Source organism: Helianthus annuus, chromosome 2 (assembly GCF_002127325.2).
Source record: "Helianthus annuus cultivar XRQ/B chromosome 2, HanXRQr2.0-SUNRISE, whole genome shotgun sequence".
Classification (NCBI taxonomy): Eukaryota; Viridiplantae; Streptophyta; class Magnoliopsida; order Asterales; family Asteraceae; genus Helianthus; species Helianthus annuus.
The window spans coordinates 99,685,759-99,700,986 of NC_035434.2; the positions used below are offsets into that span (position 1 = coordinate 99,685,759).

General features: G+C 37.2%; 1 protein-coding gene across 1 annotated transcript; it reads right to left on the bottom strand.

Annotated features, from left to right (window-relative positions):
* Positions 1-227: 227 nt before the first annotated feature.
* On the bottom strand, positions 228-677 carry LOC110888501. Its single transcript, XM_022136028.1, has 2 exons — positions 522-677; positions 228-431 (listed from the first exon to the last, which is right to left on the bottom strand). Exons 1-2 carry the CDS (start codon positions 675-677, stop codon positions 228-230), a joined length of 360 nt encoding a protein of 119 aa, XP_021991720.1.
* Between the last annotated feature and the right edge of the window lie 14,551 nt (positions 678-15,228).

Consider the following 15,228-nt stretch of genomic DNA (forward strand, 5'->3'; position numbering starts at 1 on the left):
AAGTTTTTCGATTTTTTGTGTTTTAAAACTTTTCAAAAACAAATAAAAATCACCCTACCCCCTCGAAAGTTCCGTGTTGTCCTCAACACAATGTTAGAGCAATTCGTGACCCGAATGTCCCCACACTTGTTTCAAACACGGATTTCAAGGAAATACGGTAATTGCACAAACTATACAAAACAAAATAAAACGAAATGCTACTATTTACACTACCAAACCTGGGCCTCTCATTGTTGTTCCTCATCAACCGGGCGTAGAATGTAGCCCACTTTATCAACCTCCAAGTTGTTTATGTCGTTCCCCTCCAAGTACCGTTTCAACCATTGACCGTTCACCGTTTGTTGTTTTAGTGTTTGCTCGTCTTGGATGTCTACATCACCAAACCTCCCAACTCGCCGAACAACATACGGGCCCATCCATTTACTTTTAAGCTTACTCGCAAACATCTTGAGTCTTGAGTTGTACAACCAAACCTTTTGACCCACTTCAAAGGTTTTCTTCCTCAACTTCGCATCGTGTACCTTCTTGAGTTTGTCTTTATACGCCGATGCACATTCATATGCCTCGTCTCTAAGCTCTTCAATTTCACATAATTGTAGCTTCCTCATCTTCCCCGCTTCGTTGTAATCCGCATTAACCGTAGTGATCGCCCAATAAGCCCGATGCGCTAACTCCATTGGCAAGTGACAACCCTTTCCATACACCATCCGGTAAGGTGTTGTACTAATCGGAGTCTTGAAGGCCGTTCGGTATGCCCACAACGCATCATCCAATTTACTCGACCAATCCTTCCTATCCGTTCTTACCGTCTTCATGAGAATTTCCTTGATTTGACGGTTGGACACCTCAACTTGTCCACTCGTTTGCGGATGGTAGGGTGTGGCAATCCGGTGATTCACGCTATATCTCTTCAACAATTTCCCGAAATTGAAGTTCTTGAAATGCGAACCTCCGTCACTTATGATAACCCTCGGAATGCCGAACCGGGCGAAGATGTTGGATTGAACAAATTTGCAAACAACCAAGTGGTCATTTGTGCGTGTTGCAATGGCTTCAATCCACTTAGAGACATAATCAACCGCCACCAAAATGTATAGAAAACCATTCGAATTCAGGAAGGGGCCCATAAAGTCAATGCCCCAAACATCAAATATTTCAACAACCAAGATTGGTTGTAATGGCATTTCATCCCTCTTCGATATGCTTCCCATCTTTTAACAATTGATGCAATTTCTTGCGAACTCACATGTGTCCTTGAAAATAGTGGGCCAATAGAACGCACATGAGAGAACCCGGTAACCCGTTTTGTGCCCGCTAAAGTGACCCCCACATGCGGATGAATGAGCATGGGTCAAAATTTCCAATACCTCCGTTTCGGGCACACACCTCCTAATGACTTGATCCGGTCCAATTTTGAAAAGATCCGGTTCATCCCAAATATATTGTTTCACTTGAACCATAAATTGTTGTCTTCGCTTTTTGGTCCAATGACTTGGGATGGCACCCGTGGCTAGATAATTTACATAATGAGCGTACCACGGTGCAACAAAGGTGGAAACGACTAGGAGTTGCTCGTCGGGAAAACTTTCTCACTTCAACCGGAATCCGAGACAAGTGATCCGCCACTACATTCTCACTTCCCTTTTTTTCTCGGATTTCTAAGTCAAACTCCTGCAACAACAATACCCACCGAATCAAACGAGGCTTCGCGTCCTTTTTCTCCATCAAGTATCGGACAGCACTATGATCCGTGTATACCACAACTTTACTTCCCCAAATGTACGAGCGAAACTTATCTAAAGCATACACCACCGCTAGTAATTCCTTCTCGGTTGTGGTGTAATTCAGTTGCGCTTCAGATAACGTTTTGCTTGCATAGTAAATAACCACCGGTTTCTTGTCAACCCGTTGACTCAAAACTGCACCAATAGTAATGTCGCTTGTGTCACACATGATCTCGAATGGCTTTGACCAATCCGGCGGTTGCAAAATGGGAGCTTTGACCAAGTGTTCCTTCAAAACAGTGAAAGCTTGCATACACTCATTAGTAAACTCAAATGGGACATCTTTTAATAACAAGTTGCATAAAGGTTTGGTAATGACACTAAAACCTTTTATGAAACGTCTATAAAAACCGGCGTGCCCCAAAAATGACCTTACACCCTTAACATTTTTCGGAGGTGGCAAAGATGCTATTGCCCGTATTTTTGCCTTATCCACCTCCATTCCCCTCTCCGAAATTACATGACCCAACACAATGCCTTCTTGCACCATGAAATGACTTTTCTCCCAACTTAGCACCAAATTTTTCTCAACTCACCTTTTTAAAACTTTTTGTAATTCGTTGAGACAAGCATCGAAACTAGTGCCAAAAATGAAAAAATCGTCCATAAATACTTCGAGCGACTCTCCAACCATGTCCGAGAAAATACTCATCATACATCGTTGGAAGGTGGCCGGAGCATTGCACAAGCCAAATGGCATTCGCCGAAAAGCAAAAGTGCCATATGGACAAGTGAAGGTGGTCTTGTGTTGGTCATCCGGGTGTATTGCTATTTGATTGTAACCCGAATACCCGTCCAAAAAGCAGTAATATTTTTGACCCGATAATTTTTCAATGATTTGGTCAATAAAAGGTAACGGGAAATGGTCCTAAGAAGTGGCGGCATTCAATTTTCGGTATTCAATACACACACGCCACCCGGTGACCGGTCGGGTGGCAATTTGTTCACCGCTTTCATCTTTGACTACTTGAATGCCGGCCTTCTTAGGCACAACTTGGGTGGGACTCACCCAAGCACTATCCGAAATCGGATAGATAATTCCCGCATCCAACCATTTAATTACCTCTTTTTTAACTACCTCCCGTAGGTTCGGATTCAATCGCCTTTGAGCTTCTCGTGTCGGTTTTGCATCCTCGGTGGTAATGATTTTGTGCATGACAATAGATGGACTAATTCCTTTGAGTCGTCCATCCAATAGCTCCCTTGTTCTCCTTTAACACTTCCAATAAAGCTTGCTCTTGTTCCAACTCCAAATTAGAGGCTATAATTGTCACACCCCAACCAATGGCGGAAACATCGGGATGAGACGAAGTGTGAAGATTGCAAGAGACTTCATAACGCTATTTGTGACAATATTTAATAAACCAATTTCATTTCATATAGTAATTTGTCAACATTACAAGAAATTCAAATACATCAAGTTCAAAGAAATACATAACAACATAAGCAAAATTGATACAACATATTAAACCTAAACGTCTATATGTGTATCTAGGCATCAACGCTACTTCTTTTCATAGCATCGTCATCATCAACCTGTAACATGTTTAAAGTACAATTCAATGCAAAAGCAAAGGCGAGTATACAAGTTTAAGCATAAGTATAAGTATAAGTACAAAAGTTTAAAACGAATCCACATGGCAACTTAGTTTATACGAGATCAACCTATCGTGGCATGCAATATTTCTAGCCAACCTCAGTTTACGCAAGAAAGTTTAATTAATTCAACATGACCCAAGTTTAAGGGGGGCGGTGCGTTACTCCTATAGCGCTATACATGTCAAATGGAGGCTCGTGAAAGCTAATGACTAAAACATATCACATAAGTATGGTCCACGTAAGCATCAAGTATCATAACATAGTATTCATGTATAAGGATTGTTTTGTGCATTGCATAAAAAATAAGTTTAAGTGTAGTTTAATAGTTAAACATGTTACACCCCAAAAAGTGGTAAACAAAAAAAGGGGTTGCGAGTATACTCACCATGATTGCGTATAAGAATTTCCTTGAAATAACGCACAAGTAAGGATGGGGATTCCAAGAGAACGAACGTAAGCGTTTAACCTAAGTATGAATTAGGTGAACACCTTAGTTATTTATAAGTTAAATAAATAAATTATTTAGATATTATACTTTACATTTATTACTAAACTCTTAGTTTTTTTTTTGTGCTAGTTCAAAATATATGCATATGTGATTCAAAATATACGCATATTAGCATGCTTATATATAGTATCAACATTTGAACCCGGCTTTTGTTTAAGTACAAACGTTCAACACTATTATGTTTTAAATCTTGTATGACTAATATATATTAATTCAAAATATATATTAATTATTTGTTAAATTTATGATAAATAAGTAATTTAGTCCTTCCATACAGGAATTTATAGTGATATATTTGGTGTAGTTTTGTTTATAAGGAATTATAAACAATAATCAACTGATATGTATACTAGCATATATATAATACAATAATTTATTCATAGAGATAAGTTAATATAAATGATTAATTTATATAAACCACTATATTCTATTGTTTTGGATTTTTATTTTATATAAACACTAACATGATCTTCTTTATTCATAAAAGAAGCCAAACAGTCCTTGTAATAGTTCTTCTAAAACCTCCATTGTTTTGAGAGGTTATTAACTTCAAACAATTTGAATGTTTCAATTAAATTAATGTAAAGAAAATTGAAAGGAAATATGACAAAGAGTATACCGAATATGAAAAGAATGAGTTCCGTAGTGACTCCGTTTCCGGCGAGACCGAAACTGACCCGAACCACGACCGAGCCGAAACCCGAACCACGACCGAGCCGAAACACGAACCACTAAAGGTAACCACCACCGCTGTCGGAGAAACAATGACTCGAACCCGAGCCTAAACTGAACGGGAAAATAACCACCACTACGGCTGTCACCGGCGCGACTTCTGCCGGTGCTCTGCCGCCGCCGCCGCCACGAAGGGGTGTCGGCCTCCTCTTCTTCGTCGCCTCTCCTCTCTCCGCGTCTTTCTCTCTTTCCCGTATGTGTACATGTTGCCGTACGCCGGTGCGGCTTCTGTCGTTCAATCAAAACAGGGAGTGTTGTGTGGTGGGTGTAAGAAGAAGAGGGTGTGGGAGGTGATTGTGTCGAGATAGGATATGGAATTGTTATAATCGATTTTTTTTTTGGGCGGCAACAAGAAGACCAAATACATTGTAGGTATTAAATAGAATTAATATCAAATTTTCGATCATTCCCAAGGCAGACAAATTAGCTAAACCTTTTTTTTGTGCCTTAGAAAGTTTAGTCTATCCACAATTGTGAATATATGGAACAATAGGAATTCTAAAATATTAAACAGACAAGGAAATAAGATTATTATAAAAAAAACTTTGATTATTTAATTTACTAATGATTAAATACGTTAATTTTGACGGTAGGAAATTTTGATATAGAAACAACCAAAGTTGGAAATTTTGATAAAAACAATATCAAATTACTAAATTGGTTTCACTACACCAACTTAGTTAGTCTATATTTTTGCAGCAGTATTAACAACTAAATGTCATATACTAGTAATCATATTATTTAAGATTTAGATATGTGGAATGAGTTAAAACATAAAATTCAAAATAATTAAAGATAATATATTTTTTTTAACACTTGTTTAATTTGTATTGTAGAACTAGATAGAAGTACTCAACGTTACGTTACTAATGAAAATGTAACAAAGCATTTCCAAAAGATAATACCATATAGAGGACAATTGTAATTGAGCTATTTTTATATTGCATTAAATACATTAACTTCTAATAGGATTGTTAAATAAAATAATAAATAAGTAAACAAAGTTAGAATAAAAACTCTTCATTGATTGATTTGCGAACATCAATCTTTAGTTTGCAAGAGTTCGGATTTGATTTTTCAAAACCGGTAGGAATTTTTTTGAGAATACATTTTGACGGATGTTACAGTCTCCCCTAGTTTAGAAGATTTCGTCCTCGAAATCTAAGAGAAAAACCTTTGAAAAGATGACATCCAAGGATTCAACAGAGAGAATAGATGAGACTTGATCGCGAGCGGGGTTCGTATAAAGGACAAAGAATAAAGGAGAATAATGGGAGTATCAAAGTGAACGATTGAGCTTTAATAAACAAACGCAAGTATAAGAGTGGCATAAGTATTGGATAGGCGAAAGTAGTGTGTTAAGAATGAAGTCTCGTCGTGGATAATCGGATATAATGCGTTGTGAGTTGTTTAAAGTTTGAATTAGGTCCAAAAGGTTTGCAAAACACTAAATTTCTCATGGCACGTTTCACGGAAGTTTGGTAATAAGATGAAAACACTTATATATAGGAAGTACCAGCGGCGTATCCACCATGTTTTGACCACATTACGTCTGTTTCGTATTCGGTGTCATGTTACGTTTCGTGTCTTACCATACACAGTAGTACACTCTATGGTTCTCATGAGCCAATCACTATAATCCCGTGTGCACCCGCGATTATATTGATTGTCGCATAATCCGCATAGCTTGTACTATTGCGTATGAATCAAGGTATACATAAATTGAAAATAAGATTGTGTGTGTATAGAAATGTAGCATGTAAGCACGTTTGCGTTTCAAATAGTATAAGACTAACGTAAGCGAATCCCTCGAGTTTCGCTCGCGTACAGGTGCGAGTGTATAAATTTTGAGTAAAACGAAAAGCATGATCATGGTATAAGTTTAAACATGAATACGCATGTGAGCATAAACACAAATCGCATGACAAGAGTAAGATTACCAGTGTAAGTATGACGTGTATGAAAATCAGTATAAATGTGAGTACAAACATGAGTATAACTATTAACACAAAGCGTATGAGTAGGAATACGAGTATAAGTGTGAACATAAGAGGTATGAGCATGAACGTGCATATATGTGTAAAACATGAAGGTTTAAGTATGAATAAAATATACGTGTATGAATATAAGTGTAAACAAAGTTGTATAAGTGTATTTGAAAGCATAAAATGTATGAACATGAATATGGTATAAACATGAATGTAAGTACAACGTAAATGTATAATTGTGAGTGTATGTATAAACGTAAAACGTATGAATTTTGAATCATGAGTATAATATAAATGCGTAAGTGTGAACATAAGTGAAGGCATAAAATGTATAAGTATGGATGTAGGAAATATTGATTTTGTTTATAGTATAAATCAAAATACACGAGTTTATGCGCGTAAAAGATTTAAAAGTTTTGAGTATGAAAGGAAAAGAGAACGTGACACGCGTGAGATTGTTGTGAGATATTGACTAAAACGTGTAAAATGATATGCATATATAGTTGTTTGCATAAAACGTGAAGTTAAAATAGATTGAGTTGTCATGGAATGTAAAATCTAGTTTGTGAATGTAAGAGAGTATAAAACGTCTATTGGTTATGTAAAAAGTACTTTGTAAAGGAATGGAAATGCTGTTGCGGTTTTAAAAGAGTTTACATAAGTTGAAAGTTTGTCGGTTCTTATGAAATTTCCTTGTCCACGTGTTTTGAATTTAATTGACGTATCGCACGAGGTTTTGAAAAGTTCTAGGGATTAATAAGTTTGCATCGTTTTAAGTAACTTTGTATTAGAAAATTTTGAAACTTACAGCTTCTTGTGAAAAGTTGATCCTTAGAAAAAGAAATTTGGTACATGAACTTAGTGATTGTTGAAAAATGTTTCATTGGTTTTGAAAAGAAACTTTAGTAAATGATTGGATAATATTGGTAATATTCATAGGTGTGTGCGAAAAAGTTGATTTGATTCTCAATTGAGAATAAAAATCTCTAGTTTAATGGTGTGAGAGGAGCGTGTTTCAATATTTACGTTGATTGGTGAATTTGTGGGCAACAAATTTTTTTTTTTGACCGACTAGGCTGACAAGTAGTATTTCTTGAAATTTTGAAAATCAAGGGACAAGCGTTTATGGTAACATTAAGATTTTTATGTATGCCAGTGATGTGAAAATAGATTATATAATAAGAGGTACGTTTAAATAAATGAAGCATTTTGAAATACTTGATAAATGACTTAGGTATAAACATGATTCGTGTTAACATAATATAGCCTATTAAAAGAAAGCGTTGGCAACGATCACCTAGGTAAGGGAATCACCCCTAACTCGTTGGTGAGGTCGTTGTAAAGTGAGAAATAAAACGGAGTTAGTCGTCAAGGTAAGGGAATCACTCCTATCTTGACGACATGTCTCCATTTGTTGTTGCCAGAAGTGTAAATAAAATTACATAAAATTACGTATGCTAATAATGTATAATTGTATGAAAAGTAAAAGTATGATGTGTGCGCAAAAGTGAAATCTCGAAAAATTGTTCAAAATTGACAAAAGACCAAAAATAACAAAGCGTAAGCTCGAATAAAACATGGATGGTTCCAAACGGAACATTGACTAACCAAAGTGGTCGAAAGATGTTTTGAAATTGAGAAACATGTTTTGGCCTAATAGGTGGAATACTCTCGCCGATACCTTGGCTAACGGTATTCACCCTTCCAGTTACTACATGTTCTCAATCCCTCGAAAATTCGAGACTTGGCGGGACTTTTGAAAATCAAGGAGCGGGACTAGTCGACAAGGTGCGGGTTTCACCCCTAACTTGACGACTTCGTACCCTAAGTGTAGTTGGCACTCGTCGGGTCAAATTAAATTTCAACACGTTGACGAGCGTCCACTAGAATTTAAATTTGAAATTTCCGTTAAGATGTGGATTTCACTCCTAACTTAATGGTGAATTTCGTGCGAAAAATAGAATCAAGTGGTATGAAGGTCGTTTACCAAATTGTGGGTTTCACGCCTATTTTGGTAAACTCGTCTCGTTTGTATAATATGAGTGTTTTCAAGTTTAAAAAAAATCGAGTAAAATGTCTCGGAAAAAGACGCATGTTAAAGGAAATAACGAACAAGTATAAGCACATAAAAGGCATGTCGAGAATAACACACAAAGAATAGATCAATAAATCAAGTATCGACACATAATAAGACAAGTATTGTCACATTAGAATAGCACGTCAAGTATTAACACACAAGCGACACATATGTTTAAAACGTCAAAGCATAGAGTAGCATGTAAGTAGTTTCAAGCAAGACGTAAGAATAAAGCTCTAAAACTATAGACTAGGTTAAAGCATTCCTACTTTTCCTAATTCCCTATAGTTATGGCTCTGATACCAATCTGTCACACCCCAACCAATGGCGGAAACATCAGGATGAGACGAAGTGTGAAGATTGCAAGAGACTTCATAACGCTATTTGTGACAATATTTAATAAACCAATTTCATTTCATAGAGTAATTTGTCAACATTACAAGAAATTCAAATACATCAAGTTCAAAGAAATACATAACAACATAAGCAAAATTGATACAACATATTAAACCTAAACGTCTATATGTGTATCTAGGCATCAACGCTACTTCTTTTCATATCATCGTCATCATCAACCTGTAACATGTTTAAAATACAATTCAATGCAAAAGCAAAGGCGAGTATACAAGTTTAAGCATAAGTATAAGTATAAGTACAAAAGTTTAAAACGAATCCACATGGCAACTTAGTTTATACGAGATCAACCTATCGTGGCATGCAATATTTCTAGCCAACCTCAGTTTACGCAAGAAAGTTTAACTAATTCAACATGACCCAAGTTTAAGGGGGGCGGTGCGTTACTCCTACAGCGCTATACATGTCAAATGGAGGCTCGTGAAAGCTAATGACTAAAACATATCACATAAGTATGGTCCACGTAAGCATCAAGTATCATAACATAGTATTCATGTATAAGGATTGTTTTGTGCATTGCATAGAAAATAAGTTTAAGTGTAGTTTAATACTTAAACATGTTACACCCCAAAAAGTGGTAAACATAAAAAGGGGGTTGCGAGTATACTCACCATGATTGCGTATAAGAATTTCCTTGAAATAACGCACAAGTAAGGATGGGGATTCCAAGAGAACGAACGTAAGCGTTTAACCTAAGTATGAATTAGGTGAACACCTTAGTTATTTATAAGTTAAATAAATAAATTATTTAGATATTATACTTTACATTTATTACTAAACTCTTAGTTTTTTTTTTTTTTTTTGTGCTAGTTCAAAATATATGCATATGTGATTCAAAATATAAGCATATTAGCATGCTTATATATAGTATCAACATTTGAACCCGGCTTTTGTTTAAGTACAAACGTTCAACACAATTATGTTTTAAATCTTGTATGACTAATATATATTAATTCAAAATATATATTAATTATTTGCTAAATTTATGATAAATAAGTAATTTAGTCCTTCCATACAGGAATATATAGTACTATATTTGGTGTAGTTTTGTTTATAAGGAATTATAAACAATAATCAACTGATATGTATACTAGCATATATATAATACAATAATTTATTCATAGAGATAAGTTAATATAAATGATTAATTTATATAAACCACTATATTCTATTGTTTTGGATTTTTATTTTATACAAACACTAACATGATCTTCTTTATTCATAAAAGAAGCCAAACAGTCCTTGTAATAGTTCTTCTAAAACCTCCATTGTTTTGACAAGTTATTAACTTCAAACAATTTGAATGTTTCAATTAAATTAATGTAAAGAAAATTGAAAGGAAATTTGACAAAGAGTATACCGAATATGAAAAGAATGAGTTCCGTAGTGACTCCGTTTCCGGCGAGACCGAAACTGACCCGAACCACGACCGAGCCGAAACACGAACCACCAAAGGTAATCACCACCGCTGTCGGAGAAACAATGACTCGAACCCGAGCCTAAACTGAACGGGAAAATAACCACCACTACGGCTGTCACCGGCGCGACTTCTGCCGGTGCTCTGCCGCCGCCGCCGCCACGAAGGGGTGTCGGCCTCCTCTTCTCCGTCGCCTCTCCTCTCTCCGCGTCTTTCTCTCTTTCCCGTATGTGTACATGTTGCCGTACGCCGGTGCGGCTTCTGTCGTTCAATCAAAACAGGGAGTGTTGTGTGGTGGGTGTAAGAAGAAGAGGGTGTGGGAGGTGATTGTGTCGAGATAGGATATGGAATTGTTATAATCGATTTTTTTTTTGGGCGGCAACAAGAAGACCAAATACATTGTAGGTATTAAATAGAATTAATATCAAATTTTCGATCATTCCCAAGGCAGACAAATTAGCTAAACCTTTTTTTTGTGCCTTAGAAAGTTTAGTCTATCCCCAATTGTGAATATATGGAACAATAGGAATTCTAAAATATTAAACAGACAAGGAAATAAGATTATTATAAAAAAAAACTTTGATTATTTAATTTACTAATGATTAAATACGTTAATTTTGGCGGTAGGAAATTTTGATATAGAAACAACCAAAGTTGGAAATTTTGATAAAAACAATATCAAATTACTAAATTGGTTTCACTTCACCAACTTAGTTCGTCTATATTTTTGCAGCAGTATTAACAACTAAATGTCATATACCAGTAATCATATTATTTAAGATTTAGATATGTGGAATGAGTTAAAACATAAAATTCAAAATAATTAAAGATAATATATTTTTTTTAACACTTGTTTAATTTGTATTGTAGAACTAGATAGAAGTACTCAACGTTACTAATGAAAATATAACAAAGCATTTCCAAAAGATAATACCATATAGAGGACAATTGTAATTGAGCTATTTTTATATTGCATTAAATACATTAACTTCTAATAGGATTGTTAAATAAAATAATAAATAAGTAAACAAAATTAGAATAAAAACTCTTCATTGATTGATTTGCGAACATCAATCTTTAGTTTGCAAGAGTTCGGATTTGATTTTTCAAAACGGGTAGGAATTTTTTTGAGAATACATTTTGACGGATGTTACAATAATGACCGGCAAAGTGTCATTATCCCCTAAAAACGCATACTTCAAGTGGCTTGGCAAGTCTTTAAGCTCCAACCTTGGCGGCTCTTCCAATGACGGTTTAGTTCCCGAGTCTATTTCCGTCGGTAAGCTTTCAAATTGGTGAGTCCATGGCGGCCGTCCTTCCCTCAAGGCCATGGCATCTTGCTTTTCTTCTGCAACCCGTAGTGCATAAGCATGTACCTGTTCAGAAAGATCACACAAACAAACTTCCATACCATCCTCCTCATACTCATGCGGGTTGCATCCTTCAACTATATCTGCCATGAAACACTCATCAACACCATTAGCATTAGAATTGTTAGTGAAAACATTCAAACACATTTTTCGATTTCCAAAAGTTATATCGACTGTACCAAATCTACAATCGATAACAGCATGCGCGGTGCTAAAAAATGGCCGACCCAAAATTACATTTTGTTGTTGTTTTGGGTCCGCGGACGAGTAGTCCAAAACTAGGAAGTCAACCGGGTAATAAAACTCATCAATTTTAACAATTACATTTTGAACCATCCCCCGGGGTAACTTATGAGACAAATCGGCCAAAACAACCGTTGTCTCTACCCTTGCTAACGGACCAAAATCATATTTGTCATATAAACCCCCCGGTAAAATGCTAACCCCGGCTCCAAGATCTAGCAACGCCTTTGCCATTTGAAAATTACCCACTTGAATGTTAATTAATGGCGTGCCCGGGTCTTGGAGCTTAGGAGGAAGATCCCCATTCAAAACTGCGTTCACTTGACCGGTCAAGTCTACCCGCTTAGGCATCTTTTTCTTTTGTTGTCGTTTTTGTGTACACAATTCCTTAAGAAATTTAGCATAAGCGGGTACTTGTTTTATTGCATCAAGGAGTGGAAAATTGATTTTCACTTGTTTAAACATGTCCCACAATTCTTCTTTTTGGGGACCTCTTGATGCAATAAAATTTTTCCTACCCGGGTCAAGTAAAGCCGATGGAAACGGGACTTGACTCGGTTCACCCTCAACTTTTTCATTCTTTTCATTTTCACCCAACCCTGGTTTTTTAACATTTGATTCTTGAGGTTTTACCGGTGAAACTTCATCATCACTTTCATTACCCGTGAGGTCCTCAACCACCCCCTCAACCAATTCGGGTGACAAATTGGCTTTAAATTCTTTACCACTCCTCAAAACACTAACATGATTAATATTAACATTACCTCGTGACGAACCATGTGAAGGATTTACCTTGGTGTCGCTAGGAAGTTGACCTTTGCCCTTCATCAATTCCGCCACATCGGTTACCAATTGACCCATTTGGGTTGTTAGTGATTGGATGGTCTTGTCACGAACTTCATCCTTTTGCATTCGAACATCATCAAGTTAATTTCGCTTTTGCATATCTTGTTGCATAGCCCGAAGCATATCCATTACTTCATTCCCGCTTGATGAAGGTTGACCCGAACCACTTTGACCCGTTTGTTGAATTGCCCTTGGTACCCATAATTGTTTCCACCTCTATAGTTGCCTTGATTGTATTGTTGACGAGGTGCAAAGTTACCTTGAGCTCCTTGAAAATTTGGGTTAGCTTGGTTCGCCGCATTCCCGTAGCGGAAATTAGGATGATTTCGTAACCCGGGGTGATATGTGTTGGAGTTCATGTTGAAATTTCGACCACCCCCTCCTTGAATAGCATTAACCTCTTCCACTTGTTCATCAACCACTCCCACTACACAAACTTCCGCCGTATGGCCTATTTCATTGCAATTAGTGCACACGTTGTACACTTGGTTTGTGGTTTGAACATTACCACTCTCTACTCCATGCACTTGTGGCCTTTGTGTCACATGCCTTGCTCGCCTAGACGATTGAGCTTTCCTCTTCGAATTCACCGCCATTTGTTCTAAGAATGCCCAATCAACATGTTTATAATTGGTACCGAATGTACCATTAGTGATGGACATTAGATCCCATGCATCCTCCGAACTCAACCCTTCATGAAATGCATTCAACAATTCCCAAAGTTGGATCCCGTGATGAGGGCATTCCGTAACATCATGTTGAACCTCTCAAACGCTTCGTGAAACATTTCCCCCGATTGTTGTTGGAAACTTCTCAAACCTCTTCTAGCATCGTTGGTCTTTTGAGAAGTGTAATATTCATCCAAAAATATCTGTTACATGTCGGCCCATGTAAAAATGGACGCGGAGGGCAATGTATGAAACCATCTCTTCGCTTTATCTTCAAGGGAAAACTGAAAAAGGACCAACTTGACATCATCCGCAGAAAACCCTTGACCTCCAATAGTATTACAAATGGAGTCATATGTCTCCAAATGAAAGTAGGGTTCTTCCGTTGCTAACCCCTTGAACTTTGGTAAACTTTGGAGAGCGGTTGTTCTAACTTCAAAGGTTCTTCCATCCGCTCGATGAGGAATCACTGCCGGCGAAGGATTGTTAGTGATAATTGGCCGGAAGTGAGCTTCAATTCCCCGTACTACTTCCCTTTGATGTCTTTGAGGTGCACCCAATGGTGCTCTTGGCTGACCCATTTGCCCTTGCATAGGTTCTTGAGGAACAAATGGTGGTTGATATTGATGTTGATGTGGATACATTGGTTGTTATGGAATCGGCCCTTGAAATTGAGGTTGCACGTTTTGAGGCCGCACTTGTTGTAGCGGTGTAGGGAGTTGCAATTGTGGCCCTTACGGTCTAATGTGTTGCACTCCAACCGGTAGCCTACCCATACTTTGAAATTGTTAAATAGGTTGACTTTGTTGACCTGCTTCACCTTGTAACCCCGAATATCCTCCATCACCCCCATAGTAAAAGTTTTCTTCTTCATATCCCCGGAACTCCTCTTCATACCCATCATCATAACCATCCCCTTGAACTCCCGAAGATTGCCCAAAGGGAAGAGTTGAGTATTGAAACCCCAATTGGTTTTGTGGTCTAAAAGATGGCATAGCGTGCACAATAGTTGAATTAGGTTCAATTGTGAAATTAGAGGATGATTGACCCGTAGTTGGGGGAAAGAAATGGGAAAGTGGTGGGATTGTGGTAGAAGGGCTAAAGGTGAGAGTGGGTTCGACTTGGGTAGTGATTGGTTGCGTGACATTTGTTGGTGTGACTTAGTAGTGGTATTAGGTAAGGTGGTGTTTGGTGATGGTTGTGTGACAGTCGGTGTGAAAATTGAGGTCGTTTGACCCGTTGTGGGTGGTACTTGAGATTCTTGCATTATGTTTCTTGGTGTAATGGGTGAAGTAGGTGAACCAACAATTCTGTTTTCTCTTAATAGAACTCTGTTTTGCCAGAATGTCCTTTCAATTTCCGGATCGAACGATAGTGGTGACGACTTGTGAGAGCCTCTAGTATGCATACACCTGAAAGTACCTGCACACTAAACACAACCAGCATAAACCCGAAAATTAACTGTGAAATTTTGAAAAAAAATGTGAAATTTTTAAAAATCAAGCGAAAAATGGTCCAAACTGAACAGTTGAGTATTAAATTGCATGACACACCGGCAACCCATATCCCCTTGTTCTTTCTT

Coding starts and splice junctions, on each gene's coding strand:
- LOC110888501 (XM_022136028.1), bottom strand. CDS start 677: ATGGAGTTAGCGCATCGGGCTTATTGGGCGATCACTACGGTTAATGCG. Junction 432..521: donor ATAAAGACAAACTCAAGAAG/GTACACGATGCG, acceptor TTTGCGAGTAAG/CTTAAAAGTAAATGGATGGG.